This window comes from Drosophila pseudoobscura, chromosome 2 (genome assembly GCF_009870125.1).
Source record: "Drosophila pseudoobscura strain MV-25-SWS-2005 chromosome 2, UCI_Dpse_MV25, whole genome shotgun sequence".
NCBI classification, from domain to species: domain Eukaryota; kingdom Metazoa; phylum Arthropoda; class Insecta; order Diptera; family Drosophilidae; genus Drosophila; species Drosophila pseudoobscura.
The window spans coordinates 8,800,656-8,825,433 of record NC_046679.1 but is presented as its reverse complement, the minus strand read 5'-3'; the positions used below and the strand labels follow the sequence as shown (position 1 = coordinate 8,825,433).

The window sequence follows — 24,778 nt, the reverse complement described above, 5'->3', positions numbered from 1 at the left end:
ATGTATCCCTAAAGATGATTCATATCCCTTAAGAAATATCTGTTTTATAAATTGCTGGCAGAATTGCCAGTGGAAAATAAATAATAATAAATAATAAAATAAATGGATATTATGCGTTGAATAATAACTCATTTTTGGTAAATATTTCTGTAATAATAAACGGTTAAGAAACGATGTTGGAAAACTTGAAAATAATTCGAAAAAAATAAATGATTGCTTCACATATCAAGCCGCTATGAGTACGATCGATCTCGTCAGGTATCAAAAGCTTCGACACTTGAAGTTAAAATTCCATTCTTGTACCACTGTTATGGTCTTTATTTAACAAGTACGGGATATTCCCAAAGATATACCATCTTATCTACCTCGCTGTGGGTAACTCCACAATTAAAAAGTTTGTCCAAATATAGCTCTAAGATGTTTATTTCTATTAAATGGCGATTAGTGGGGGGTCTATAAAACGCAGGAGTGCCTGGCACTGGACACCACAATTGGTAAGACCACATTATGAAAGTGTTATTTGTTCTAGCAGCCTTGTTGGCAGCAGGTGAGTTCTCCACAAAGAATCCAGTAAAAGGACATTCCGGGTAATACAAGTACTTGCAGTGACTGCCCTGCCCATTGAGGAACGCGTCAATGGCGAGAATGGCTGGTTCATTCCGAAGATCGATGGCAGCTTTGAGTGGATGGATCTCAGAGATGCCGAGGAGCTACTTTTCAGCGGCGAGCAAATGGAGGGCCGCATCAGCACGAACGCTGTCAAATTCTACCTCTACACCAAGTCCAACCCCACTTCTGCCAAGGAAATCACGTCCGATGCATCCTCCATCGATGGATCCCACTTCAACAAGGACCACGGCACCCGTTTCGTCATCCACGGCTGGACGCAGAGCGCCCAGGATGAAATGAACACCCGCATCACCAAGGCCTGGTTGTCCCGCGGTGACTACAACGTGATTGTTGTGGACTGGGCCCGTGCCCGTTCCGTTGACTACGCTTCGTCTGTGCTTGCTGTTCCCGGAGCTGGTGCAAAGGTTGGAGATATGATCAAGTACCTGAACGAACATCACGGCATGTCTCTGGACAGCCTAGAGGTCATCGGCCACAGCCTGGGAGCCCAGGTCTCTGGTTATGCCGGCAAGACCGTTGGCGAGGGTCGTATCCACTCCATTGTTGGTCTGGACCCTGCTCTTCCCCTCTTCAGCTACGATAAGCCCGACAAGCGTCTCTCCACAAGTGATGCCCACTATGTGGAGTCCATCCAGACAAACGGCGGAAAACTGGGATTCCTGAAGCCCATCGGCAGGGGTGCCTTCTACCCCAACGGCGGCCAGACGCAGCCAGGATGTGGGTTGGATGTCACTGGCTCCTGCTCTCACGGCCGTTCCGTCCTGTATTACGCTGAGGCCGTCACTGAGGACAACTTCGGAACCATCAAGTGTGGCGACTACGAGGCAGCCGTCGCCAAGGAGTGCGGCAGCACCTACAGCAGCGTCCGCATGGGTGCCGTCACCAATGCCTACATGGTTGATGGTGACTACTACGTCCCCGTTAACAGCGATTCTCCATTCGGTAAGATTGGATAGAGACCTGTGATCCATAACAAGAACCCAACAAATAAAAAGTTCTAAGCCCAAGTATCTTTGTTTTTACTTATCTGAAAATTTACTCTTATAAGAATGTTTTGATTGGGCTATGTTTTCCCAAAGGCGCTTTTTGTAGTATTCGGAGATCCGTTGTCCAAATTGAATAAATTATATTTGGACGTTTATATGCAATTACTTCACCATCAAGTGGCCCATGTGACACCAGCAGAAGGCTGTTACGCGCGGATCCCAGGCAGGAGTGCAAGCCCCTCACCCGTCCAACCCACCGACGGAGAATTAGTGTTGTGGAAGCCAATCAAAATGAAATCGTTTTATAACCTGAATGAATCTACTCTGATATTTATGGTTTAGACCCTTCAAGATAAACTTCCTTTCTTGTCCTACTCGCTATGGTGTACACCTGTACAAGTAAGGGGTATTCAAATGGGGTACCCTAAAAGATTGTCAAAGACCTGAGTGTCCAAGCTACAACTCACGTAGAAAAGATTTCTTTGATTTTTCTGCTTATCAAACAAGCTGTGGACATCAACTGTTATCAATGATAATTTTAATCCGGGTAACGCCACTATCTGATCATTGGACAAAAAAAAGTTCTTAAGTGCTTACTTGTATTAAAAGGCGATTAGTGGGGGGTGTATAAAAGGCCAGGAATAGCCACTGAACACCACAATTGGTTTAGCCCCCACCATGAAAGTGTTATTTGTTCTAGCAGCCGTGTTGGCAGCAGGTGAGTTCTCTCCAAATATTCCACTAAAAGGACACTCCCGTTAATAAAAACATTTGCAGTCAGCGCCCTTCCCGTTGAGGAGCGCATCAACGGCGAGAATGGCTGGTTCATTCCCAAAATCGATGGCACCTTCGAGTGGATGGACCTGAAGGACGCCGAGGAGCTGCTTTCCAGAGGAGATCAAATGGAAGGCCGCATCAGCACGAATGCTGTTAAGTTCTACCTCTATACCAGGTCCAATCCCACTGATGGTAAGGAAATCAAGTCCGATGCATCCTCCATCGATGGATCCCATTTCAACAAGGACCACGGCACCCGTTTCGTCATCCACGGCTGGACCCAAAGCGCCCAGGATGACATGAACACCCGCATCACCAAGGCCTGGTTGTCCCGCGGTGACTACAACGTGATTGTTGTGGACTGGGCCCGTGCCCGTTCCGTTGACTACGCCTCCTCTGTGCTTGCTGTTTCCGGAGCCGGTGCAAAGGTTGGAGAGATGATCAAGTACCTGCACGAACATCACGGCATGTCTCTGGACAGCCTGGAGGTCATCGGCCACAGTCTGGGAGCCCAGGTCTCTGGTTATGCTGGCAAGACCGTTGGCAAGGGTCGTATCCACTCCATTGTCGGTCTGGACCCTGCTCTTCCCCTCTTCAGCTACGATAAGCCCGACAAGCGTCTCTCCAGCGATGATGCTCACTATGTGGAGTCCATCCAGACCAACGGCGGCAAACTGGGATTCCTGAAGCCCATCGGCAAGGGTGCCTTCTACCCCAACGGTGGAAAGAAGCAGCCAGGATGTGGTGTAGATGTCACTGGCTCCTGCTCCCACGGCCGTTCCGTCCTGTATTACGCCGAGGCCGTCACTGAGGACAATTTCGGAACCATTAAGTGCCACGACTACGAGGATGCCGTCTCCAAGAAGTGCGGCAGCACCTACAGCAGCGTCCGCATGGGTGCCGTCACCAATGCCTACATGGTCGATGGTGACTACTACGTCCCCGTGAACAGCAAGGCTCCATTCGGTAAGATCGAATAGAGATCTGTGCTCCATCAAAACAAAAAAAGCAACAGCAAGGCTCCATTCGATGTGATCGAATAGAGACACCTGTGCTCACCCACTTTAACTCAATAAATTGATAAAAAGTTGTTCAAACAAAAATACATATCCTTGTTTTGTATCTGAAAACACATAAAGGGAAAAGGGTCTAGGAAATATGTATGTACATATATATATGGAAATATATAAAGACACGACAAAATCATCTTTTTTATTGATAGGTACAGTCTCGTCATAATAACTTGATTTATAGCTATTATAGGAAATTGAAATAAATGAATTATGTTCCAGCGGAAATAAAATAAATTAATGAAATATGTTAAAAATTGACTTAAGTCTTTACTGCAATCGGAAGAGCTTTTGGAATAATTGTTGTACTACAGCTCACGAATGTCTTCAGATTTTTGAACAGTAGGTTCATATTTGTATTCTCCTATGGATCGAATCATTATTAATGTTTCAGAATCCAGATACCCAGCGACGGATCAGGATGGGGACCTCTGAACCGTTTTACGACATATACCTGTACGAGAGTCAAAGTTCTAAATACAATAATTTACATTGACATCTTTACTTATCAGTTAAGCTGGGGAAGTGAGTTGCTATCAACTAAAGTTCTAATCTTAGTATCTCGCCATTATCTGATCGTTTCAAAATGAGATTTCTCAAGTGCTTTCCCATATATTATTCGTTCGATTATTAAAAAGTGATTAGCTTGGACCTATAAAATGACAGAGGCTCCTGCCGCTCTACACCACAATTTGGTCAGATTACAAAATGAAAGTTTCATTTGTTCTCGCCGCTATACTGGCAGCAGGTGGGTTCCATACAAAATAACAGGATGAAAGAACAGCGCCCATAACGAGACGATATTTCCAGGAAGTGCCCTGCCCATTGAGGAGCGCATCAATGGAGAGAATGGCTGGTACGTTCCCCAGGCTGATGGCAGCTTCGAGTGGATGGAACTGAAGGATGCCGAGGAGCTGCTGGCCAACGCCGAGGTAACGGACGGCCGCATCAGCACCAATGACGTGTCTTTCTACCTCTACACCAAGTCCAATCCCACTGATGGTAAAGAAATCAAGGCTAAGGCCTCGTCCGTCGATGCCTCCCACTTCAACAAGGACCACGGCATCCGCTTTGTCATCCATGGATGGACTGGACGCTACACCGATGACATGAACACCCGCATAACCAAGTCGTGGTTGTCCAAAGGAGATTACAACGTGATTATTGTGGACTGGGCACGTGCTCGTTCGGTTGACTACGCTTCCTCTGTGATTGCTGTTCCTGGAGCCGGTGGCAAGGTCGGCGAGATGATCAATTACCTGCACGAGCATCACGGCATGTCTCTGGACAGCCTGGAGGTCATCGGCCACAGTCTGGGAGCCCATGTCTCTGGTTATGCCGGCAAGACCGTTGGCAAGGGTCGTATCCACTCCATTGTCGGTCTGGACCCTGCTCTTCCCCTCTTTAGCTACGATAAGCCCGACAAGCGTCTCTCTAGCGATGATGCTCACTATGTGGAGTCCATCCAGACCAACGGCGGCAAATTGGGATTCCTGAAGCCCATCGGCAAGGGTGCCTTCTACCCCAACGGTGGAAAGAAGCAGCCAGGATGTGGTGTGGATGTCACCGGCTCCTGCTCTCACGGCCGTTCCGTCCTGTATTACGCTGAGGCCGTCACTGAGGACAACTTCGGAACCATTAGGTGCCACGATTACGAGGCAGCTGTCTCCAAGGAGTGCGGCAGCACCTACAGCAGCGTCCGCATGGGTGCCGTACACAACGCCTACATGGTCGAGGGTGACTTCTATGTACCCGTGAACAGCAAGGAGCCCTTCGGCAAGATTGAATAGGAATGACAATAGGAATGTGCCTGCTCATTGAGTGAATAAAATAAAGAAAAGAATTTCAGAAGTCTATGTGTACCACTATTATCTGAATCAAGATACGGAGCTGTGGGGGTTCTAAGCGCTGCCAGCGCCCCAACTATCTTTTCCGTACGTCAGAGATTGGGGGCAGGCCTCAACAATCCTCCAATCCTACTGAATCAAATCTGAATCGCATTTGCAAAGAGCTTTGTTTGGGTGAATGGGAAAGTGTTGTTTTTAATAGATAACTTTTGAGTTCAAGTTACTTGATAGCTGTGGTTATAAGGATGTAGATAAAACCAAGTGGGGACGTGTGGCGATTGACCAGAAGTGAAATCATTTTTGTCTATTTATAATATTACGATTATTGGCAGATATCTAATAATGATTTCACAACAAGTAGCTGGACGGATTGATAACACATTCGATTGACTACGACGGAGTGTTGTTGCTGTGATAATCCCTCTTCGATGGTGGCGAAGCTCGCGTCATTTGTAACGACGTAACCATATCAGGAACGTGAACTACTTGGGCGTACACGGGCAGAAATAAAACAATTGAGATAAATGCAATCAAGATGGACATTCTACTTAGTGCAAATTGCCAAAAACACATGTTCCGCTCCTCAGTACGCTGCCAATCGATTGCGGTTTGCGACCCTTATCGGGGATGTCTTGAATGGCGTGAGTGGCCATCCAGTGTCCGTATCTCGAGTGCTGCGCTTCAAAGTGTCTAAAATTCGATCTGGCGCGATTCTGATCCATATAAAGGGAACGCCTTTGTCAGCACGAATCGTCAGTTGAACGTTTCTTCGCCATGATCATGAGACTGCTTTTGGCTTTGGCTTTCTGCCTAGTGGCTGGTAAGAAGTCAAATCTTTCAAGATTCAAGAAGCCATCCAATAACCCGCCGCTTTCCCCCCTACAGTTAACGCCGTTGAGGTGCGCGAGAATGGAGAGAATGGATGGTATGTGCCCCAGGCCGATGGCAGCTTTGAATGGATGGACAGGGATGTGGCCGAGGCCTATCTAGAGGCCCACGCCGAGAAGGAGGCCCGCAACGTCCTCAACCCGGTGACCTTCTACCTGTACACCCAATCGAACCGCGGCTGGGCCCAGGAGATTAAGGCCTCATCGTCGGTGATCTCTTCATCGTACTTCAACCCCAACAACCCCACTCGTTTCACCATCCACGGCTGGTCCTCCAGCGCCGACGAGTTCATCAACTACGGTGTCCGCGATGCCTGGTTCTCGCACGGTGACATGAACATGATCGCCGTCGACTGGGGCCGTGCCCGCTCCGTCGATTATGCCTCATCCGTGCTGGCCGTTCCCGGAGTCGGCGAGCAGGTGGCGACTCTGATCAACTTCATGCGCAACAACCACGGCCTCAACCTTGACAACACCATGGTCATTGGCCACAGCCTGGGCGCCCATGTGTCCGGCTATGCCGGCAAGAACGTGAAGAACGGTCAACTGCACACCATCATCGGTCTGGACCCTGCCCTGCCCCTCTTCAGCTACGACTCGCCCAACAAGCGTCTCAGCTCCACCGATGCCTGGTATGTGGAGTCCATCCAGACCAACGGTGGCACCCTCGGCTTCCTGAAGCCCATCGGCAAGGGCGCGTTCTACCCGAACGGCGGCAAGTCGCAGCCCGGCTGCGGCCTTGACCTCACCGGCTCCTGTGCCCACAGCCGCTCCGTGATCTACTACGCGGAGGCCGTCACCCAGGACAACTTCCCCACCATGCGCTGCGGCAACTACGAGTCCGCTGTGTCCAGCAGCTGTGGCAGCTCCTACAGCTCCGTGAAGATGGGTGCTGTGGTCAATGCCTACATGGTGTCCGGCGACTACTATGTCCCCGTTCGCAGCGATGCTCCCTATGGCATGGGCAACTAAATCGATTCACAATCACAAATAAAGTAAGCAAAAGCTCTGATCGCTTAATGATCGTAACTGAAAGCTATCGAACAGTCGTTGATAAGGGTACTCTTGTACGAAAGCTCTGCGTGGGGAGCTTTTTCTGTAGGGTATTTAAATCTATGCGATTAGAAACGATCTAATCGGTGAGTTGTTGTTGCTGAGATTTCGATTGCGTATAGATTAACGCAGACAGAAGGTATAAATGGGTGCGACAGGTGTTGCTGCCGAATCATTCAAATTTTCCATGCGAACAATGAGACTGTGCTTTTTTCTACTAGTCTGCGTGATAGCAGGTGAGACATTGAACTACATTCGGGACATTCGTGGCATTGAACTGTGATTCGAATCATTTTAGTGAGTGCCTGGCCAATTGAGGATCTGTCATTGCGCGTGAGCGGCGGCAATGGCTGGTATGTGCCCCAGAAGGACGGTGCCCTCCGGTGGGTGAGCAGAGCAGAGGGCGAGCGAGATTTGGCCCACTACGAGGCCCAGGAAACGATCATGGGTCGCCTGTCCACGAACACGGTTAATTTCTATCTGTATACGCTGCGGAACACCAACGCGGGGCAACAGATCAAGGCAAACCGTGCCTCCATTGATGCATCCAACTTCAATCCCGAGAACCCCACGAGGTAGGCTGCTCCTTTAGATCCGATAATCAGAGTTAATCCGGAACAATGATCGTTTTTCAGGATCACCATTCACGGTTGGAACTCAAACTATAAGGATGGCGTAAACACGAAGATTGCCGCCGCCTGGTTCCTGTCTGGAGACTATAACATGATTGCCGTCGACTGGGTTCGCGGTCGCTCCCTGGAGTACGCTTCTTCCGTTGCCGCTGCCTCCGGAGCCGGCAAAAAGATCGCTGCTCTGGTCGATTTCCTGGTGAAGGAATATGGCATGTCCCTGGACACCCTCGAGGTGGTGGGCTTCAGTCTGGGCGCCCACGTGGCCGGTCACACCGCCAAGCAGGTCGCCTCCGGAGAGGTCGGCAAGGTTGTCGGTCTCGACCCTGCCATGCCGCTGATCAGCTACAGCAACACCGCGAAACGTCTCGCCAGCGATGATGCCCGTTACGTGGAGTCCATCCATACCGCCGGCGGAACCATGGGATTCACCAAACCCATCGGCAAGGCTGCCTTCTACGTCAACGGCGGAAAGTCCCAGCCCGGCTGCGGCATTGACATAACCGGAAGCTGTGCCCACACCCGCGCCGTCACCTACTACGTCGAGTCCCTGCGGTTTAACAACTTCCCCACCCAGCGGTGCGACTCGTACAAGGAGGCCAACAAGAAAGCCTGCGGCGACAAGTACAGCTCCGTGCTGATGGGTGCCTCAGTGAACATTTTTGTGGCCGAGGGCATCTTCTATGTCCCAGTGAACAAGCAGTCCCCCTTCGGTCTGGGCGAGCTGCTTGACGGCTCGGAAGGCTCCACAACTGTTGCTCCTGACACTCCTACAACTGCCGCTGATGAGACAACCGCCGATGGAGAAGATGATTCGACCACTGCTGCACCTGAAGAAGGTTCCACCACTCCATCACCTGGTGGCGAAGATGATTCTACCACAGCTGCACCTGAAGATGGAGGTGATGACTCTACAACTGCTGCCCCAGAAGATGGAGGCGATGATTCTACCACCGCAGCTCCTGAAGATGGAGGTGATGATTCTACCACCGCAGCTCCTGAGGATGGAGAAGACAATGACTCTACCACAGCTGAGCCTGAAGATGGGGAAGATGACTCCACAACTGCTGCCCCAGAGGATGGAGGCGATGATTCTACTACTTCTGCCCCAGAAGATGGAGAAGATGATTCTACCACCGCAGCTCCTGAGGATGGAGGTGATGACTCCACCACTGCCTCACCTGAAGAAGATTCCACCACTGATGCACCTGAAGATGATTCCACCACTTCTGCCCCAGAAGATGGAGAAGATGATTCTACCACCGCAGATCCAGAAGATGGAGGTGATGACTCCACCACTGCCTCACCTGAAGAAGATTCCACCACTGATGCACCTGAAGAAGATTCCACCACTTCTGCCCCAGAAGATGGAGAAGATGATTCTACCACCGCAGATCCAGAAGATGGAGGTGATGACTCCACCACTGCCTCACCTGAAGAAGATTCCACCACTGATGCACCTGAAGAAGATTCCACCACTTCTGCCCCAGAAGATGATTCTACCACCGCAGATCCAGAAGATGGAGGTGATGACTCGACCACTGCCTCACCTGAAGAAGATTCCACCACTGATGCACCTGAAGAAGATTCCACCACTTCTGCCCCAGAAGATGATTCTACCACCGCAGATCCAGAAGATGGAGGTGATGACTCGACCACTGCCTCACCTGAAGAAGATTCCACCACTGATGCCCCAGAAGATGATTCTACCACCGCAGATCCAGAAGATGGAGGTGATGACTCGACCACTGCCTCACCTGAAGAAGATTCCACCACTGATGCACCTGAAGAAGATTCCACCACTTCTGCCCCAGAAGATGATTCTACCACCGCAGCTCCAGAAGATGGAGGTGATGACTCCACCACTGCCTCACCTGAAGAAGATTCCACCACTGATGCCCCAGAGGAAGATTCCACCACAGCCGCCCCGGAGGATGGAGGAGATGATACAACCACAGCCGCTACCTCAGAAGATCCTACCACAACAACCGAAGCCCCAGAAGATCCCAACACCCCCATAACCGATGCCCCTGGAGATCGACCATCAACCGATGCCCCCGAGGACAATGATGTCCCGGGCAGCACCAAGAACATCTACATTTTCAACTTGTTCCTGATAAACGTTAAAGTCAACAAAAAATAGACCTTTCTTATCCAAATGCCCAGAACCGAGGGCGTGTTTCATTAACTAATAAATTCAAAGCAATATTGCATTTCTCCGTCACCGTTCAATTAATTGGAGGAAAGGTCCTTTCAAGCGGACAAACCAAAGCGCTAACGACACGCCCATACCCTTAATGGGGATTCATCCCGATTTTAATTACGAATACGACATCTTTTGAAGTTTGGGCCAGTTACAAAGGAAGGCAACACGGTGCTGCCGTGACGCACACCCACATTCCGGGTTGAGTCAAATCTGATTGCTACGGGTACTTATCGAGTGGTCTAGCACTCGTACATTTCCAAAAACACCACGTATATTTTGGCATAATCTTTTTAAAAGAGCTGCTGATTAAGAGGCAGCAACAGACATTTGTTGTGTTATCATATTAGCAGCAGAAAAGTCACTGCTGCCTTCTCATCGGCAGGCAATAAAAACTTTGGCAAAAGTCCCAGCCACCAAATGGTACTAGCTCAATCATCAACTTCCCAATTAATTAGATTTATTACAGCAGAACTTATTATCGGCGGGGAAGTCGGCAAATCGAGATAATTTATTGTGCATTAGGGCTCTCATTCTTACTCCTCCTTCCGCTCCCCATCCACGCAGAAGTGTTTCTCGTCGATAACACAGCCCCCCATTGTGGTCTCGAAGTAAGTGCCACGAACACATATCTGTTCCACGAGCTGCCCGTCGATGCATTCCAGATAGGCCCCACAGTCCTGGGGATCCGCCACCCTTTTGCCCTCAACGCATCTGTCCTTGACACTTGACACACACCGGCACTTGCTATGGCAAATGTTTCGGTCATCTTCTAAGCATTCCTGGACACCTGGATGGAAGTATTCTCCGCTGCCACAGTTCTTGGCCACAAACAGTCCATCGACACAGATCAAGAATCCCCCACAGTTTGCGGCATCCTGCATCAGCTCGCCCTCTGAGCATCTTTCCACCAGGGACACACATACTCCATCCTCGTCGATCAGGCAGCCGCTTTCTGTGGCATTAAAGTAGCTGCCAGGATCACACTTCAGTTGCACAAGCTCCTGGTTTATACAATGCCGGTATCCGGCGCAATCTTCGGGATCTTCTTCCATATATCCCTCGGTGCACTTTCTCACAGTTGGCAGACAGATTCCGTCCACGTCGATCAGGCAAAGCTCCATTTTGGCATCAAAGTAGCTGCCACTGGGGCACTGCTCTTCCACGAACTGGCCATTGATGCACTTTAGGTATCCAGCGCAGTCGTTGGGGTCCACATCCAACTCTCCTTCTGTGCAGTTTGCGGGAGGCGCTACACAAATGCCATTCACATCAACAAGACAGATCTTGAGGCTGGAATTAAAGTAGCTGCCGCTGGAGCACTGTTGTTCCTCGAGGTACCCATCGATGCATTTTAAGTATCCGGCACAGTCATTCGGGTCTGATTCAAGCTCTCCTTCGGTGCAATTCTCGGAGGAAACACAGACTCCGTCCACATCTACAACACACATGTTGAAATTCACATCGAAATAGCTTCCTTTGTTGCACCTCTCCTTCACTAGAACGCCATTCACGCATTGAAGGTATCGAGCGCAATCTTCGGGGTCCGCACTGAGCTCTCCATCGTTGCACCTCTCCTGCTGAGGAGAGCACGACACATTGCCATCCACGAGGCAGATTTTCGATATCAGATTAAAGTAGCTTCCAAGCGCACACTTCTGCTTCACAAAGTCGCCATCGATGCACTGCAGATATCCTGCACAATCCGCGGGATCCTCTGCCAGCTCTCCCTCGATGCACTTATTGGATGCAGGCGTACAGATGCCCTTGTCGTCGATGACGCACACCTGATAACTGGCCTCGTAGTAGGTTCCTGCGGGGCACTGCTGATGGACGATGACCGTGTCAAGGCACTGAAAGTAGCTCGCACAGTCCTGCGGGTCGGCTTCCACCGAGCCCTCTATACAGTTGCTGGAATCCCTACTCATGGCAGCCAGCGATGGCCACGGCATCAGACATAGCAATGTCCACAACGAACACACTATTCGAGGAGACAGAGTGTTAGCGATATCCTGGGCAATCTGAGGGCAAATCCTTCTCCAATCTCACCGTGGTAAAACATCCGCACTTGATGTGACTTCATTTTCTCAGTTCTTTTGTATGAAAAGGCAAACATCGTAGAATGCGCTTTTATATGGCAGAACCATTACCATAATGCAATGGTTGTTCCGCGTCCAGTGTTTGCCAGATAAGATCGAATGCTGAACGTTATCTTACATCTGTTACATATAAAACTCAAGAGAACGATGCAACAGACAGCGGCAAATGACTCAACGGAAAGTCTTTTCTGAATAAGGAAATAGGAGAGGGAATTCTTTGGAAGCTCAGGCCCCATTCCGAGTCAAAAGGGTTATCACGACCCAAATTCAAACGATTTTTCAGAACCCAAATCTGAAATATTCAACCAAATGAATGACAATACAGAGGGCTTCTGTAATGTAAGGTTGAATTCAAGCTGAAGGGTGATTTGCATATTTTCTTTGGGTAAAATATCCCACTTGTTCGAGCTTGTTTCCGCTTGAAGTTCTGCATATGGTCGACAAATTAACATCATAAAAGAAGAGCCCTTGGGCATTTGTTGCTTTTGTGAGAAGGTCGCACATGGCACATCATCTGTCAGTCGCCTTCGGGGCTCATTATTCACTTTGCCCTGCGCCGAGACACGTCCTTAAAGCCTTTAAGCTCAATGGCCAGACACAATCCGTGGGTTTCCAATGCTTAGGCTCACTCTCCGCTCCGTTAATTTATCAAAGCTCAACTCATTTAGGGTTTTCGGTTTTACTTTTCGCTTGATTTTGTTCGATTGTTGTAGGCACGGAATCCCTTTTGAAAATTCCACTAAGGCTGTGGGCTGCGGTCGTCGAGCCTCGAGGTCAGGGCCGAAAAAGACAAGCAAATATCACAACCATCTGTGGCAGCAATAAATATTCCGTTTGTTGCTCAAAGGGAAATGGTTGCCCTTTTTTGGGGGGTGAAGTTTTCAAAACACGCTTGCTGAAACGTTTTCCCCAAAGGCCGAAAGAAACACAGAACTAATGTTTCCTGGCCACCTAATGATACTCGTCCTCGGGCAAAAGAGCGCTTGGAAGTGTGTCAACTAACAATTGTCAGAGCCCTGGGAATAGCCCTCTCCCTAGCTTCTAAGTTGCAGTTTTCCCCAGCAAAAGCACATGCCACTGAAGTGATATTGAAACGCCATTAGCAAGACTCCGGGCGATGGGATGCCATTTCAGCTCTATACTGACCCCGACATAGTGCCATTTAACAGCTGAAAAATTTCACAAGTGAAAGGCAGTGTCACAGCTCTTTCGTGAAAATTAAAGCAGAAAAAAGTGGCATACTCTCTCACCCTATAATTTCTTTGAAGCAATTCCCATAACATGCCAAATTTAGCTGAATTAATTTTTGATTACATTTTATTGCAGGTTGGGCGAAGGGCGGTGCGGTTTGCTTGCGTGGTCAAAAAAGGTTTGCTTTTCGCGTTGAGGGTTGAAATGAGGGAACAAACCGCATGGAAGTGGTTTGCGTTTGCCCAAAGCAGATTTTCACATTTCCACATGCATGAATTCATCACTTCACTTGAGTTCTTGTTCTTACGAAAAAGTTACAATCGAAATGCGAAATTTGAATTTGGCGAATCACTTAAGGCTGCCAGCGAATTCCAATTACAGACTGTAAAGCATATTTGGATGATGTAACCTAACAGGAAAAGTCTTACCAGCCTGGCCGAAGGGCAAATAATGGTAATCTTTTTGGTAATTCCTTATACTTCAATGGAGGCACTTATATGCTGCCGAAATATTACACATACGCCCCATTAGCAGGCAGCCAATGCGAGATGTTTCCTGCTTGTTGCATGAAAATCTCCTTTTACAGTCTATTTATAAGAAAATTTGCATATCATTGGCAGCCAAGCTCCAAAGCGAGGATGAATCTCCGCGCCAAGAGCAGGAAAAATGAATAAATTCTCCAGCAGCAAATAAAAAATTGCTGAATGACAAGGAACTTTGTGGCAATCAAAGCGACCAAGCAAAGAGCAAACTTTAAGGCCAAGAATTTTTAATATTCTATTTTTTCGCTGCTCCGCTTTGAAGGCATCAATCTCTGGCCCGAAGTAAACTGCATCTTGCATATTTTGTTGAAGGGATTATTTTGAATTATGTATATTTAAAAGATTCAAAGGAACTATGAGCAAGCATCTGCCTCTCCCAGTCCCCTTCCATCGGGTCCTTTCTCCTAAATCTCATTTTATAAACACCGACGGCTTTCCAGTTTTTTTTTTTTCTTGGGTGTTGTGTTGTTGCTATCTTTAGTCAGTCAACTATTTGAAAGTTTCTCCCCTGGCGTGTTTTCGTGTCTATTTTGTAAATAAACAAATTCAATTTGATGTCATGTCGTTCCTCTGGTTATCTTTCCACAGTGTTATACAGTGTTCTTGGCAGCGTTCTAAGTGCTTTGAAGAACAGCGAATGGTAAATGGGAGCGAAGCACCTCAAAATAACAACATACAAAAAGCTGCTTATAATCTATGAGCGCACGAGTATGTGCGTATGCGAAACTTTTTTCTGTTTCCCATTTAATTTTGTTTAGTTTGCTCTTTTCAATGTGATTTCCGATAAATTTCCCAGCATCCGCCACCCCCTCCCACGTCCCACGTCCCCGTGACCGTCCCCGTGGAAACCCCAGAAGTATTCATGAGCCTCAACTGCGCTGTGGACACATATTTCCTCACCTCCATTGGGCATCTTTTGCTCTTGACCAAAGTTTCGGGCCAGGAATTTTAATACAGGCGTTGAGTTATTTGTGCAAAAAAAAACCCCCAGTCACGAATTGTATACACAAGACCCAGGAATTGAGTGGCAATTTCAATTATGATTCGATGAGTGGTGAATGGAAAGCAAAACCAATTTCCCCAAAATGAACTGCTACGGAAATATGTACGCAAACAAGCCCCCCTGATTTGTTCAATTTACTAGTTGCAATTCGTGATATATATTTTTGTATTCATATTCGATAACCTAATATTAAATTGGCTAAAATATTTACAAAACTAATTTGCTGGAAAATGTAGAAAATATAATTTAATTGGAATTGGTTGTTTGATATACAGATATACTGTTTTAATTATATGAATATTTCATTGTAAATGCCATTGTTTTTCGAGAACAACAAATTGAACCATCAGAAGAACCATGAAAAGACTATAGAGACTATAAAGACTATAGAGACCCTTTGAGACTATAGAATGATTGATTTTGTTGGGAAAAAAAGCTTAGCTTCTTAAAGATTTGCCAGAGGAGAGACTAAATGTGGATTAGAAATGGCCCTATTGTTTCCATTCCCCCATCGATAATTTCCACAATATTCTGTCGACTTTATGTTTATATTTTAGTAAGCCTTTCAAAGGCCCAAAGCTCAAAAATAATACAAAAAAACTTTTCAATCAATTTTCTTCATTTTATAATAGGTAATTATTTTAAGTTAAAGCTGTTTCAATTTTTCAATGTATTTTCCAATTTCCGTCTGCCTGTTTCCCGCCATATCACATTTTTCAAATATTCCTTTATTTTGTTAGCACACTTTTTCGCAATTTAAATTCACTTTTTCCGGCATAAAACTATAAACTGAAGTACATAAAATGGGCGTGACAAGTGGGCGGGGAATGGGGAACGCGAATTCGTGTCAGAATCGCGCTGTCAAAAAAACCAAAGAATCAGCAGGAAAAGAAAACCTAATAAAAAAAGGCTGAGAAAAAGCGGCTGTCTGACATTGAATTGATTATTATTTATGATGATGCTGGAAATGATGGGGAAATGGCACTGCCGTCGTTAGGTAAACAGAAGTACGAGTGTTCCCGTCAAAGTGTTCAATGTGTCAATATTGATTCTGGCAGCTCTCGCTGTCGATCTGATTATCTCCGAGCATATGTAAATGGCAGGAGGAGGCTGGAAGTGTGGACTTTATAAATAAAACACAGTCCACGGCGGCAACTGCGATACATTCTGTGAGGACAAGACAAACAGATAAACCGAGGCAGACAAGCCATAAATCTCAGCCGCCCGACGCGCGTGGACATTAAAGCGACACATAAACCCGGTCAAAGTGTCAAAGCAGTAAACAGCACAGAGCAAAGAGCACAGAGCACATAGAAGGAGAGGACCAAGACCAGGACCAAGGCCAGGACCAATGCTTAAATCAGGCCCAAACCAATTAAAGCCGTCGTTCAAAGAAGGCCTTTGTCCCTTTAGTGCCGCCCAAAAAACGGCAAAGAGATTCCCCTGCAAAATTGATGGGAAAATACACGTTCACCTGCAACACATACGAGCAAACGTAGGAGGATTGCGTGCTGCATAATTTATAATTAGCCTCCTCCACCATGCCACCTTTTGTTGTCGCCCTCTGTCAACGAGAGCCAAATGGATGGCGGACTTAGAGGACCGTCCATCCGCTTACTCCTACTCGTACTCGTACTCGTATCATGCAATATTTAGCGCTCGACTGGCGACAACGCTGCGTATGCTTAATACATATATCCCCAGCTAAAAGGAACAAACGGCTGATTGATGATACTTCCGGCTAAGGCCAAGGATAATGTAATATAAGTACAAAATTTGCGATGAAATTGTATCTCGCATTTGTGTCGAATAAAGGGAATATCCAATCATAGCCAGGTCCAGGTCTTAGAGTCCAGGAAGGAGATTTTTCTTTAAGCCAATCAGCTTATTGGCAGACAAGTGTACTCTATGTACATGATACCAACTACAATTGCAGCCAATTAGGAGTAGTTTCTACTCTAATCGAGCTGTTGAAATGGGTCAAAAATTGTATTTGACAGCTGTCTTGCAGGTGCCGCAGGGAAATCAATTTTGACACTTTGAGGAACCTTCTCAAGGCCCTTAAATATTAATGAAAAAGGGTGGGACTAGTCTGCCATTAAATTCTGGTCATGTGCCACTGAAACCCAAGCGAACCTAGGCCCAAGCGAACCTGGACATAATCCCACCCAGAACAGATGCCTAGGAGAATGTGCGAAATCTGACTGAATGCTAACAAGCAGAAACAACAGAGCGACAAGCCCGATGCCAGCGCGGAGGACAAGCTGATTAGCAGGTAAATAAAGCTCATTACAACTTACCTAGTGCCGAGCCCGCTTTCTCCTCCAGCGGCAGCGGTTCTTCGGAACTGCAGCGGGGCGGAATCAGCACCCCCCGGGGAGATGTTGGCCGGGACAGAGGCGTCAATGACAATGTCAATGTCAATGGCACAAATAATGAACCGAAACAATGTTGAACAATTTCACATTCGAGCACTCACTTTTATCACTAATTGTCACTGGAATTATTTATGCGTACACGTATTTCGTATACGCAGTGTTCGCCACTTGATGAATATTCGCAGTTTGTTAATTGTTTATTGGTTATTGCATCGCGTGCCCGTCTTCAATTGAATCGAATGGCTTTTTTATGCGTTTATAAGTCCCGATTTCGGACGAGTCGAGTCGTACGTGGGCCGCATGGAACTAGTGCCTAAGCGAATGAGAACGCCCACCATCGGTGCGAATCGCACGAACACAGAAAGCGTACTGAATGCGGCATCCGTCGGCAGTGGCTGTGACTCTGACTGGGTGGCAGTGCCAGTGGCAGCGCCCACGAGCCCTCCACTGCAGATCAGCCGGACACGAAGCTCCGGCACGAACCACTTGAAGCCCCACACTCCTACTCCTGGTCCTGGTGGGGCAGCGCAACATGATGCCATCGCTTTGCGCAGGCACCGCAATCAACTGTTGGTTTTGGCGGGAAACGCTGGGCAACATGTTGCACGCAGCCACAGCCACAGCCGGCACATGCCACTCCAACACAGGGCAATGAGGAAGGGCATTAGCCAGGCCCAGTACTTTGCTTTGGACCAACCGCAGAAATTAACTAAACGTAACGCAATTAAGCGAGCTGTAAATCCGACAAGGTCGGCTCTTCGCTTAAAGGTCAATTATCATTTTAGCCGGCAGCACGAGTGCGCGTATTAGCCATCATTAAATCACTGAAATGCGAAATACGTGCAGTTTCATATTTGTTTTGGATAACAGAGGAAAAGAGTGCAATACGTAAAGAGGAGAAAGTATTTCCTTGATTATGGGTTGGAATACAACTTTCAAACGGCCGGAAGCTGGGGAGAAAGAAACAAAGAATAAAACATACTTAAGTATGAAATAAAAGAAGCTGATCAGAAAACCACAAGTGAAGGCAAGGATAATATTATAGTATATATATTATAGTTATAGCGTCAAAAACGTGTTGATTCTCCGATTTGCATTATTATGAAATTATTTTACAGAGATGGCTACACATTTACACTGAATCTTCACGAAATCGAATGATTTGATAAAGATTTAGATGAAACACAGATTCTGTTATATTATAGGGCAAAAGGTTCGCCCTTGGCCAGTATTTCAGAATCTCATCCTGATTAAAGTCTTATAGTATCTTTAGCTAAAGATTTTTAATCTCCCTCGACCACACCTTATGTTTTTTTTCTTCTATAAATTCGATTTTTATTATCTACACAAATTTAACAACTTTAACAAATTTTACAAACGAGCAAATCAACGCGGGGCGTGATGTGCTTGTGTGTGTGTGTGAATGTGTGTGTATGCAGTGCATGGTAAGGGGGAAGGGTGCAGGGGTAGGGATAGGCGATAGGGTATGCATCCATATGGACATTAGACTATGACAAACGAGAAATTGGCTAGACATCTCCCTCTCCGTCGTACGATCCTACTTCAACTTCTTGAGGAAGAAGCGGTTGGGGGGACCGTAGTTGGTGGCGGGAATGTGAGCCTGGCGCTGCTCCTGCTGCTCCTCGACGATGATGGGCGCCATGGAGGGCTCCTCGATGGCCAGGGCGGCGGGGGCAGTGGCAGGGGGCAGGTACTGGTTGGCGGGCGCCGACAGAGTGGTCTGCACCTCCTCGCCCGTGTAGGCGGGCGCCGTGGGCGGGCCATAGATGGACGAGGGAATGGCGGCGGGCTGCTCGATCTCTGGCTCGGGAGCCAGGGTGGTGGGTGGCAGTACATCGGCGACTTCCGCGAGCGGGGCAAAGTCCTCGGCGGTGGCCTGACGGGGCTCCATGTCGGCGGGTGGGGGACCGTAGACGGGAGCCTCCTCCTTCTTGGTCTTGTACTTGATGAAGTAGACCTCGGGTTTGGATGGCTTGGTGGGTGGTGGCGTGGGGATGACGATGTCCTGCTCCTGCTCGGGCTTCTTGTGCAGCACATAGATCAGGGTCTTCTCCTCGTTCTGTGGTGGTGGTGGCACGATGGGAGCGCGCAGAGCTGGCGCCGATGGGGCCTTGATGAAGACGATCTTGTAGTGCTTCTGCTTGGGTCCCACCTGGTGGTGCACACGTGGCTGCACGGCATCCTCCTCCTCGAAGTCCTTGGGCGGCACATGGACGTAGATGTGCTTGTGGATCTTGGTCTCCTGCGGTCCGTTGTTGTAGCCGCTGGCATGCTGCACGCCCGACAGGCGGTGGGCCATGTTGTAGCTGTCATCGTAGGAGTTCAGGGGCTCGGCGGCGGGAGCCACCTGCTCGAGGATGGCGTCCTGCTGCTGCAGCTGCTGCTGCTGCTGCTGTTGCTGTTGCTGGGGAGGCAGGTAAGTCATTTGTGGCTGTGGCTGGAGCTGCTGCACTGGAGGCGGGGCAAAGTTGGCGAACGATTGCTCCTGTGGCAGCGTCTGATAGATTTGTGGCGCAACCGGATGAACTATGGAAGAGAGAGGGGAGTGTTAATGCGTGTCACTCTCCTCCTTCTCCTGGTACTACTCACCGTTCAGTGGCAGTGCCCGCTGGCTCTGCTGCTGGGGTAATCCATGGTAGGCATAAGGCGATGGTGGTTCAGGACGAGCCACAGCTCCGGCGACCAGCGTGGCCACACAAACGACAAACAGCGACGAGACACGCATGGCTAACGATTGCTCCTTGCGATGATGATGACTGTAACCCGTAATCCTTTAAAGCTCGATCGATTGACTGCTTCGATGGAGAAGCTCGAACGTCGACTGATACTGATGACAGCTCCGCGTCGGGCATTTATATGATTCAAGCGACGGAGCGTCGGAGACTCGGACACGCTGACTGCGCCACCAACAATCTCAAAATCTCATTACAAAAGGTAAACGGAAAAAATGAATTTAATTAAGCATCAAAAGAGATACACAAACACACGGACCGAACGAGAGCGAAAGAGTGACCCGAGAGTGCGAGAGAGACTGCCATGGAGATGAACTTGGCCAAAAAGCGAGGCAGGAGAGGATGGCATGCGACACGTGTCTTTTGATGTCTTCAAGCGAGAAATTAGAGCAATCCCAATGGAGACAAAACCCCGGGCTGTAAATCCATTTCGTTAGCCGTTAGCCGAGGCGTCTGCCACAGCGGGTGGGGGGTGCGAACGGTCAACTATAGAGAATGATGAAGAGGCATGCCCCAAAAGCTTCCTCAGCATCAGCTCATCCACACTAGCCCTGGGCCCTGGGCCCCGGACCCCGAGCCGAAGACGTTTTGTGTAACACTCTCACATACATCTTGTATCTTGTATCTGAGAGCTCCACTACGATGCAGCAGCAGCAGCAGCAACCTTCGGATGAGTGCGCCAAGTGTTATTTTCACTATTGGAGCGCACTCGAGCAGCTGTCTCGGAATCGAAAGTGACCCATGATTACGCACTCGCCACAGGCCCCCATTGACGGGAGTTCATTCATGTGGCACCAACATCGAACTTGTTCATTGAGCTTGTGGACCCAGCCTGGTGGTGGCCCAGGTCAAGTGATTCCATGGAATTCGAAGATAACAGATAATCCAATTGGGTTCAGGATTAGGTAATACGACCTGATGCAGGAACTCTCCTCAGCGGTACCCTCAAAGGTGGAAATGGGTCTGAAATTAAATCCTCTGTGTGGGTCCAGGATTTGTTGGGGCATAAGGAGGATAATACAAGCTTTTGTAAGAGGTCTTGTAAAAGGTTATGTAAAATGAATACCACATGATAAGGGAAGGTTCAAAAGACTAGTGTCTTCAGTTGGAATAAATTTCAGGAATCTGTTAAGTACGTTTGTCATTAAAAACCTTCAAAATGGTCCTAACAAAGGGTACACAATTCCCATGGAAGGAACCTCAATCAAAGACTGATGCAGACTGCCATTCATTGCCTCATTCTTACCTACCGAATTTCCCAATTAAATCTTAACATACTTGAACATAAATTCAATTAATTGAACAAGAAAAAGAAAACAAAAACCGAAGGGCTTTTCAAGGCCAGGCACATAATTTCCTCCAACTGTCAACCGGCGACAGTCGACAGTCGACATTCAACCATCCACCATTTACCATCCACTTTCAACACCTACGACAACAATTACGAAACAAACGTAACAAAATCAAAATCAATTTTATAATTGAAGCCAAGCCAAGCATGTGGCATGAAAGAAAAAAACAAGTCGAAACAATAAATGATAAAACAAAACAGCAGCCACCCAAATCAAGTGAGTAGCATGCGGCGTGGCACCGCTCTTGGGTCGTAATTGGATTTGGTGCACACCGAAAGATGGAAAGCAAATAAACCGAATACGAAGACACTTGTCCACTTGCTGTCCACACACAAATCTGAAAACGTACGAGTAATAGCAGCCGCCGCATCGGGTCCGGGAGAGAAATGGTAAGTACATGTAGGTACATGTCCATACAACACGACGGACAAGAAGCTGGGGCGTACATAATTGCAACAAGGTTGCTTTACGTCACCCGGCCATCGGCCATCGGACGGAATCGATTGGAATTGATTGGGAATTGGTGCACTTGGCCCCGCGCTGAAGAAGCGGCAATAGTCGGCGACAGAAGGGTCCATCTCCAGAGAGAGAAAGAGAGAGTGGTAGAGAGTGAGAGAGTAAAGGGAAAGAGATAGTGATGAAACCCGAAAATCAGGTCACCTGTGCAGTAGCCACAGCCAGACATCCATTGATTCGCGCCGATCGCCTTACCCTTCGCCTCTTGGCATTGGCTTCACTTCTCGTGCCCTTCGCTGGTGCTTGCTGCTCCATTGACATTGCCGCCGAGTCGGGGGTATTTCCAATCGAGGAGCTCAGCATAGATGGGCCAGAGCTCGCTCGGGATGCTCCACTCGACGACGTGCCACTTGTTGCACTCAAGTGCCACGCACAGCAACGGCAACAAAAACGCAGAAGCTTTGGGGCTTTGTCATTGAGATGTGAACCCACAAGTCGATTAGTTGGCCAATGGCATTCGAAAAGAGCATTCCGCAGATGGACGATTGGGCCAACAGAATGCGTAGGTCAAATGATGATAAAAATAGAAACAAGCCTCTGTCAATTGTTGCCCAAAAGAAGGCTGAAATACAGTGAGAGATGAAGCTCCGACTGTAAGAAATCTCACACAGAACCAATAACGACTCAATGAATGAATACTGCTTCAAACGAAACCCTTACGCAGTTTCCTTCTCTTTCTAACCACAAATGAACTTTAGATTTATCAATTTCACATCCACCTCAAATGATTGAAATAATTCCTAGAAATACCTTTTGGCAAAATCATTTTAGATTTCATTTCACTCCAACAAAAGTGTATTTTTACTTTTACCACAAATTTTCGGAAAGGAAGAGCAAAGCGGAAAGATGCAAATCATGGCAAAAAAAAGGCTAAATTTATCCGAAAAATGTGTGTTATACATTTACTTAAACGCTTCAACCTACATGGGGGTAAAATTATGACAAATGGCGAATGAATGTCGCCGCCTCCGCCTCCTCACTGGCCAGACTCCGTGCTCTCCATCTGCCATCCACGTCCACTCTTGGCCAGGTGCCCCAAAGATGCGTTGACAAATCGCTCGGCTAAATGGTTTTGCCCCGGAGCTGCATAACGATGATGATTACAGTGATAATCGCGATCGGAGGCAGCAGCACCGTCGATTATCTCGTTAATTAGAGGCAAACACCAGGTTAGTTGACCAGGTTTCGCACCAGCCGCCGCGAGGGGTGTCCCACCCGTCAAGGTCATTCGATTTTAGCACAATTATCGAGCTTCCCCTCATCACTCCTCACTCATCATCCCAGTCCCATCCCCGTCTTGGTTTTTATGCAAGTAACACCATCATCGGCAACGGCCTGTGGGAAGTAATTAAAACTGGAGCAAGTCGAGTACTTTTTTATTTCTCCGGGTGGTTGGGTGGTTGGATGGCACTAAGAGTGCTTCAGGTGGGTGGTGGGTGGTGGGTGGCCGGCGGGTCTCTATGGTGATGTTAATGAGGCTAATGCGGCGGTCAAAGCAAATTGGATTTTGGGGATGGGTCCCAAATTATTCTATTCCTTTATACGAGTATAGCCACAGAATTAAGTGCTGTGGATTAGTCATCAAAGTGGCAGGTAAAAATACAACTTAATTGCGCCGCATACTTCAAGAAAGGAGTTTCGGGGAGACTTCTGACGCGTTTAAGGAAGAGGATCCATAAAACTTATTTCGAGTCCATTTCTCAGTCCAGCTCTCATATGTCTATACCCTTGAGCGTCAAAGGTTGCCCTATTGAAGATCACTGGCTGCGGAATAATGGTCTTCCACAACGGTCAATTCAGTGTTGACATTGAATTATAATGCCTATTGAAACGACCAGCAATCAAAGGCCTATATATAGAGGCATAGACGTGCATGCGTACCACACTTATTACCAAGCAAAAGTGGAGTGCACGCAGGGGAAATAATAAGATGGTTAGCGGACAAAAGAGCTATACGCTTCGAGTGTCACTGACAGGCGGTCCAAATGGCAGAGTGAGTGCCCCAGGAAGGGTTAAGGGAGCTGTCGCCACGGATGGCACGGCTGTCAGCCACCTCAAAGGTCTGATGACAAAGGCAACTGGCAAATCGATTACTTTTACCGAGGCCCAGACGCATCTATCTCGTATATCGGTGTCTGTATCTCTGGCTGCTGGGAGTGAGATTGAGCGCATGGTTTGGGTTTCATTGAATTAAGTGCCTGGCTAAATGCTGTGAGCCGTAATTTGTATCTCGCAGCTTGTTTATTTATGCTGTCATCTCCTATTGTTTGGCACTAGTTTGTCCATCCCCCGCCTCTCCTTCTCTCTCTTCGCTACCAATTCGTTAGCCATTTGCAGTGAAAATTGCTTGTCAGGCCGCTGTAGTCTTTTCGTTTTGCCTTTTCATTCGGACTCTTGCGCTTGTGGGCCGTCATTTCTGTTTGCCAGCCTAACTGGCAATTAAAAATATATTTGCCCGCACTCTGCCATTGTGGAGCACTTATCGCCAGGCCACCACCAGGCACCACCACCACTTGACCAAATCCAGTCGTGGTCAAAGTGGTTAAAGCGCAGTCGAAGGATTTGTGCAAAAAACAAAACATTTTGGAATTTCTGACAGCATTTCATGCGGACATCGAGCATCGACGTTGCCGCGGGAGCACTTGTCGTATAATGTATGTACTTCATATGCGATCACTAATATTCGCTGGCGCCCTCTACATGTCAGCTTTTGCCTGCCGGCTTATCAGTACTTCGCCTCCCCCTCTACCTGCTCCTACCCTCCCGCATCTGTAAGCAACGAAAGAGGAGGGAAAAGTAACAACCAAACAGCTGCGCAGAAGCCAAACAAAATAAAACACATACTTACGAAGAGTATACGGA

At 47.8% G+C, this 24,778-nt stretch overlaps 8 protein-coding genes across 12 annotated transcripts in view; 5 read left to right on the top strand and 3 right to left on the bottom strand.

Moving 5' to 3' along the window:
• RYa-R (RYamide receptor) overlaps positions 1–17,713 on the bottom strand; it is a 60,410-nt gene extending 42,697 nt beyond the window's left edge. For 2 of the 3 annotated variants that reach the window (XM_015181552.2, XM_003736357.3), the window contains exon 1: positions 17,218–17,711. The gene's annotated coding sequence lies outside the window, so the exon portion shown is untranslated. Of the gene's footprint in view, positions 1–17,217 lie in introns of all 3 variants that reach the window. The other variant, XM_015181551.2, reaches the window with a different exon arrangement.
• LOC26533605 (phospholipase A1-like) lies at positions 401–1,637 on the top strand. Its single transcript, XM_015181554.2, has 2 exons — positions 401–547; positions 607–1,637. The coding sequence occupies exons 1-2, from the start codon at positions 508–510 to the stop codon at positions 1,584–1,586; spliced, it is 1,020 nt and encodes a 339-aa protein (XP_015037040.2). The 5' UTR covers positions 401–507; the 3' UTR covers positions 1,587–1,637.
• On the top strand, positions 2,227–3,498 carry LOC6897058 (phospholipase A1 VesT1.02-like). Its single transcript, XM_002137206.3, has 2 exons — positions 2,227–2,334; positions 2,394–3,498. Exons 1-2 carry the CDS (start codon positions 2,295–2,297, stop codon positions 3,371–3,373), a joined length of 1,020 nt encoding a protein of 339 aa, XP_002137242.2. The 5' UTR covers positions 2,227–2,294; the 3' UTR covers positions 3,374–3,498.
• Positions 4,139–5,314, top strand: LOC6897057 (phospholipase A1 VesT1.02-like). Its single transcript, XM_002137205.3, has 2 exons — positions 4,139–4,211; positions 4,274–5,314. Exons 1-2 carry the CDS (start codon positions 4,172–4,174, stop codon positions 5,251–5,253), a joined length of 1,020 nt encoding a protein of 339 aa, XP_002137241.2. The 5' UTR covers positions 4,139–4,171; the 3' UTR covers positions 5,254–5,314.
• On the top strand, positions 6,024–7,232 carry LOC4801131 (phospholipase A1). Its single transcript, XM_001358236.5, has 2 exons — positions 6,024–6,130; positions 6,196–7,232. The coding sequence occupies exons 1-2, from the start codon at positions 6,085–6,087 to the stop codon at positions 7,167–7,169; spliced, it is 1,020 nt and encodes a 339-aa protein (XP_001358273.2). The 5' UTR covers positions 6,024–6,084; the 3' UTR covers positions 7,170–7,232.
• Positions 7,330–10,095, top strand: LOC4801129 (polysialoglycoprotein). Of its 3 annotated transcripts, none has more exons than XM_033379832.1 (4): positions 7,330–7,486; positions 7,549–7,825; positions 7,886–9,036; positions 9,730–10,095. In XM_033379832.1, exons 1-4 carry the CDS (start codon positions 7,396–7,398, stop codon positions 10,020–10,022), a joined length of 1,812 nt encoding a protein of 603 aa, XP_033235723.1. In that variant the 5' UTR covers positions 7,330–7,395; the 3' UTR covers positions 10,023–10,095. The 3 variants fall into 3 exon arrangements, with proteins under 3 accessions (XP_033235723.1, XP_033235721.1, XP_033235715.1); XM_033379830.1 differs by having other exon boundaries at positions 7,886–9,246; positions 9,580–10,095; XM_033379824.1 differs by having other exon boundaries at positions 7,331–7,486; positions 7,886–10,092.
• Positions 10,521–12,184, bottom strand: LOC6897056 (tenascin). Its single transcript, XM_002137204.4, has 2 exons — positions 12,132–12,184; positions 10,521–12,063 (listed from the first exon to the last, which is right to left on the bottom strand). The coding sequence occupies exons 1-2, from the start codon at positions 12,163–12,165 to the stop codon at positions 10,619–10,621; spliced, it is 1,479 nt and encodes a 492-aa protein (XP_002137240.3). The 5' UTR covers positions 12,166–12,184; the 3' UTR covers positions 10,521–10,618.
• Positions 17,714–18,716: 1,003 nt separating the features above from the next.
• On the bottom strand, positions 18,717–20,172 carry TwdlC (TweedleC). Its single transcript, XM_002137203.3, has 2 exons — positions 19,906–20,172; positions 18,717–19,842 (listed from the first exon to the last, which is right to left on the bottom strand). Exons 1-2 carry the CDS (start codon positions 20,039–20,041, stop codon positions 18,854–18,856), a joined length of 1,125 nt encoding a protein of 374 aa, XP_002137239.2. The 5' UTR covers positions 20,042–20,172; the 3' UTR covers positions 18,717–18,853.
• Positions 20,173–24,778: the final 4,606 nt, after the last annotated feature.

Excerpts from the sequence above, each read along its gene's own strand:
- LOC26533605 (XM_015181554.2), top strand. The coding sequence starts at position 508 with ATGAAAGTGTTATTTGTTCTAGCAGCCTTGTTGGCAGCAG. Across the intron at positions 548-606 it reads AGCAGCCTTGTTGGCAGCAG|TGACTGCCCTGCCCATTGAG; the intron begins GTGAGTTCTCCA and ends AAGTACTTGCAG.
- LOC6897058 (XM_002137206.3), top strand. The coding sequence starts at position 2,295 with ATGAAAGTGTTATTTGTTCTAGCAGCCGTGTTGGCAGCAG. Across the intron at positions 2,335-2,393 it reads AGCAGCCGTGTTGGCAGCAG|TCAGCGCCCTTCCCGTTGAG; the intron begins GTGAGTTCTCTC and ends AAACATTTGCAG.
- LOC6897057 (XM_002137205.3), top strand. The coding sequence starts at position 4,172 with ATGAAAGTTTCATTTGTTCTCGCCGCTATACTGGCAGCAG. Across the intron at positions 4,212-4,273 it reads CGCCGCTATACTGGCAGCAG|GAAGTGCCCTGCCCATTGAG; the intron begins GTGGGTTCCATA and ends CGATATTTCCAG.
- LOC4801131 (XM_001358236.5), top strand. The coding sequence starts at position 6,085 with ATGATCATGAGACTGCTTTTGGCTTTGGCTTTCTGCCTAGTGGCTG. Across the intron at positions 6,131-6,195 it reads GGCTTTCTGCCTAGTGGCTG|TTAACGCCGTTGAGGTGCGC; the intron begins GTAAGAAGTCAA and ends TCCCCCCTACAG.
- LOC4801129 (XM_033379824.1), top strand. The coding sequence starts at position 7,396 with ATGGGTGCGACAGGTGTTGCTGCCGAATCATTCAAATTTTCCATGCGA. Across the intron at positions 7,487-7,548 it reads ACTAGTCTGCGTGATAGCAG|TGAGTGCCTGGCCAATTGAG; the intron begins GTGAGACATTGA and ends GAATCATTTTAG. Across the intron at positions 7,826-7,885 it reads AATCCCGAGAACCCCACGAG|GATCACCATTCACGGTTGGA; the intron begins GTAGGCTGCTCC and ends ATCGTTTTTCAG.
- LOC6897056 (XM_002137204.4), bottom strand. The coding sequence starts at position 12,165 with ATGAAGTCACATCAAGTGCGGATGTTTTACCACG. Across the intron at positions 12,064-12,131 it reads AGTGCGGATGTTTTACCACG|TGTGTTCGTTGTGGACATTG; the intron begins GTGAGATTGGAG and ends CTCCTCGAATAG.
- TwdlC (XM_002137203.3), bottom strand. The coding sequence starts at position 20,041 with ATGCGTGTCTCGTCGCTGTTTGTCGTTTGTGTGGCCACGCTGGTCGCC. Across the intron at positions 19,843-19,905 it reads GCGGGCACTGCCACTGAACG|TTCATCCGGTTGCGCCACAA; the intron begins GTGAGTAGTACC and ends TCTCTTCCATAG.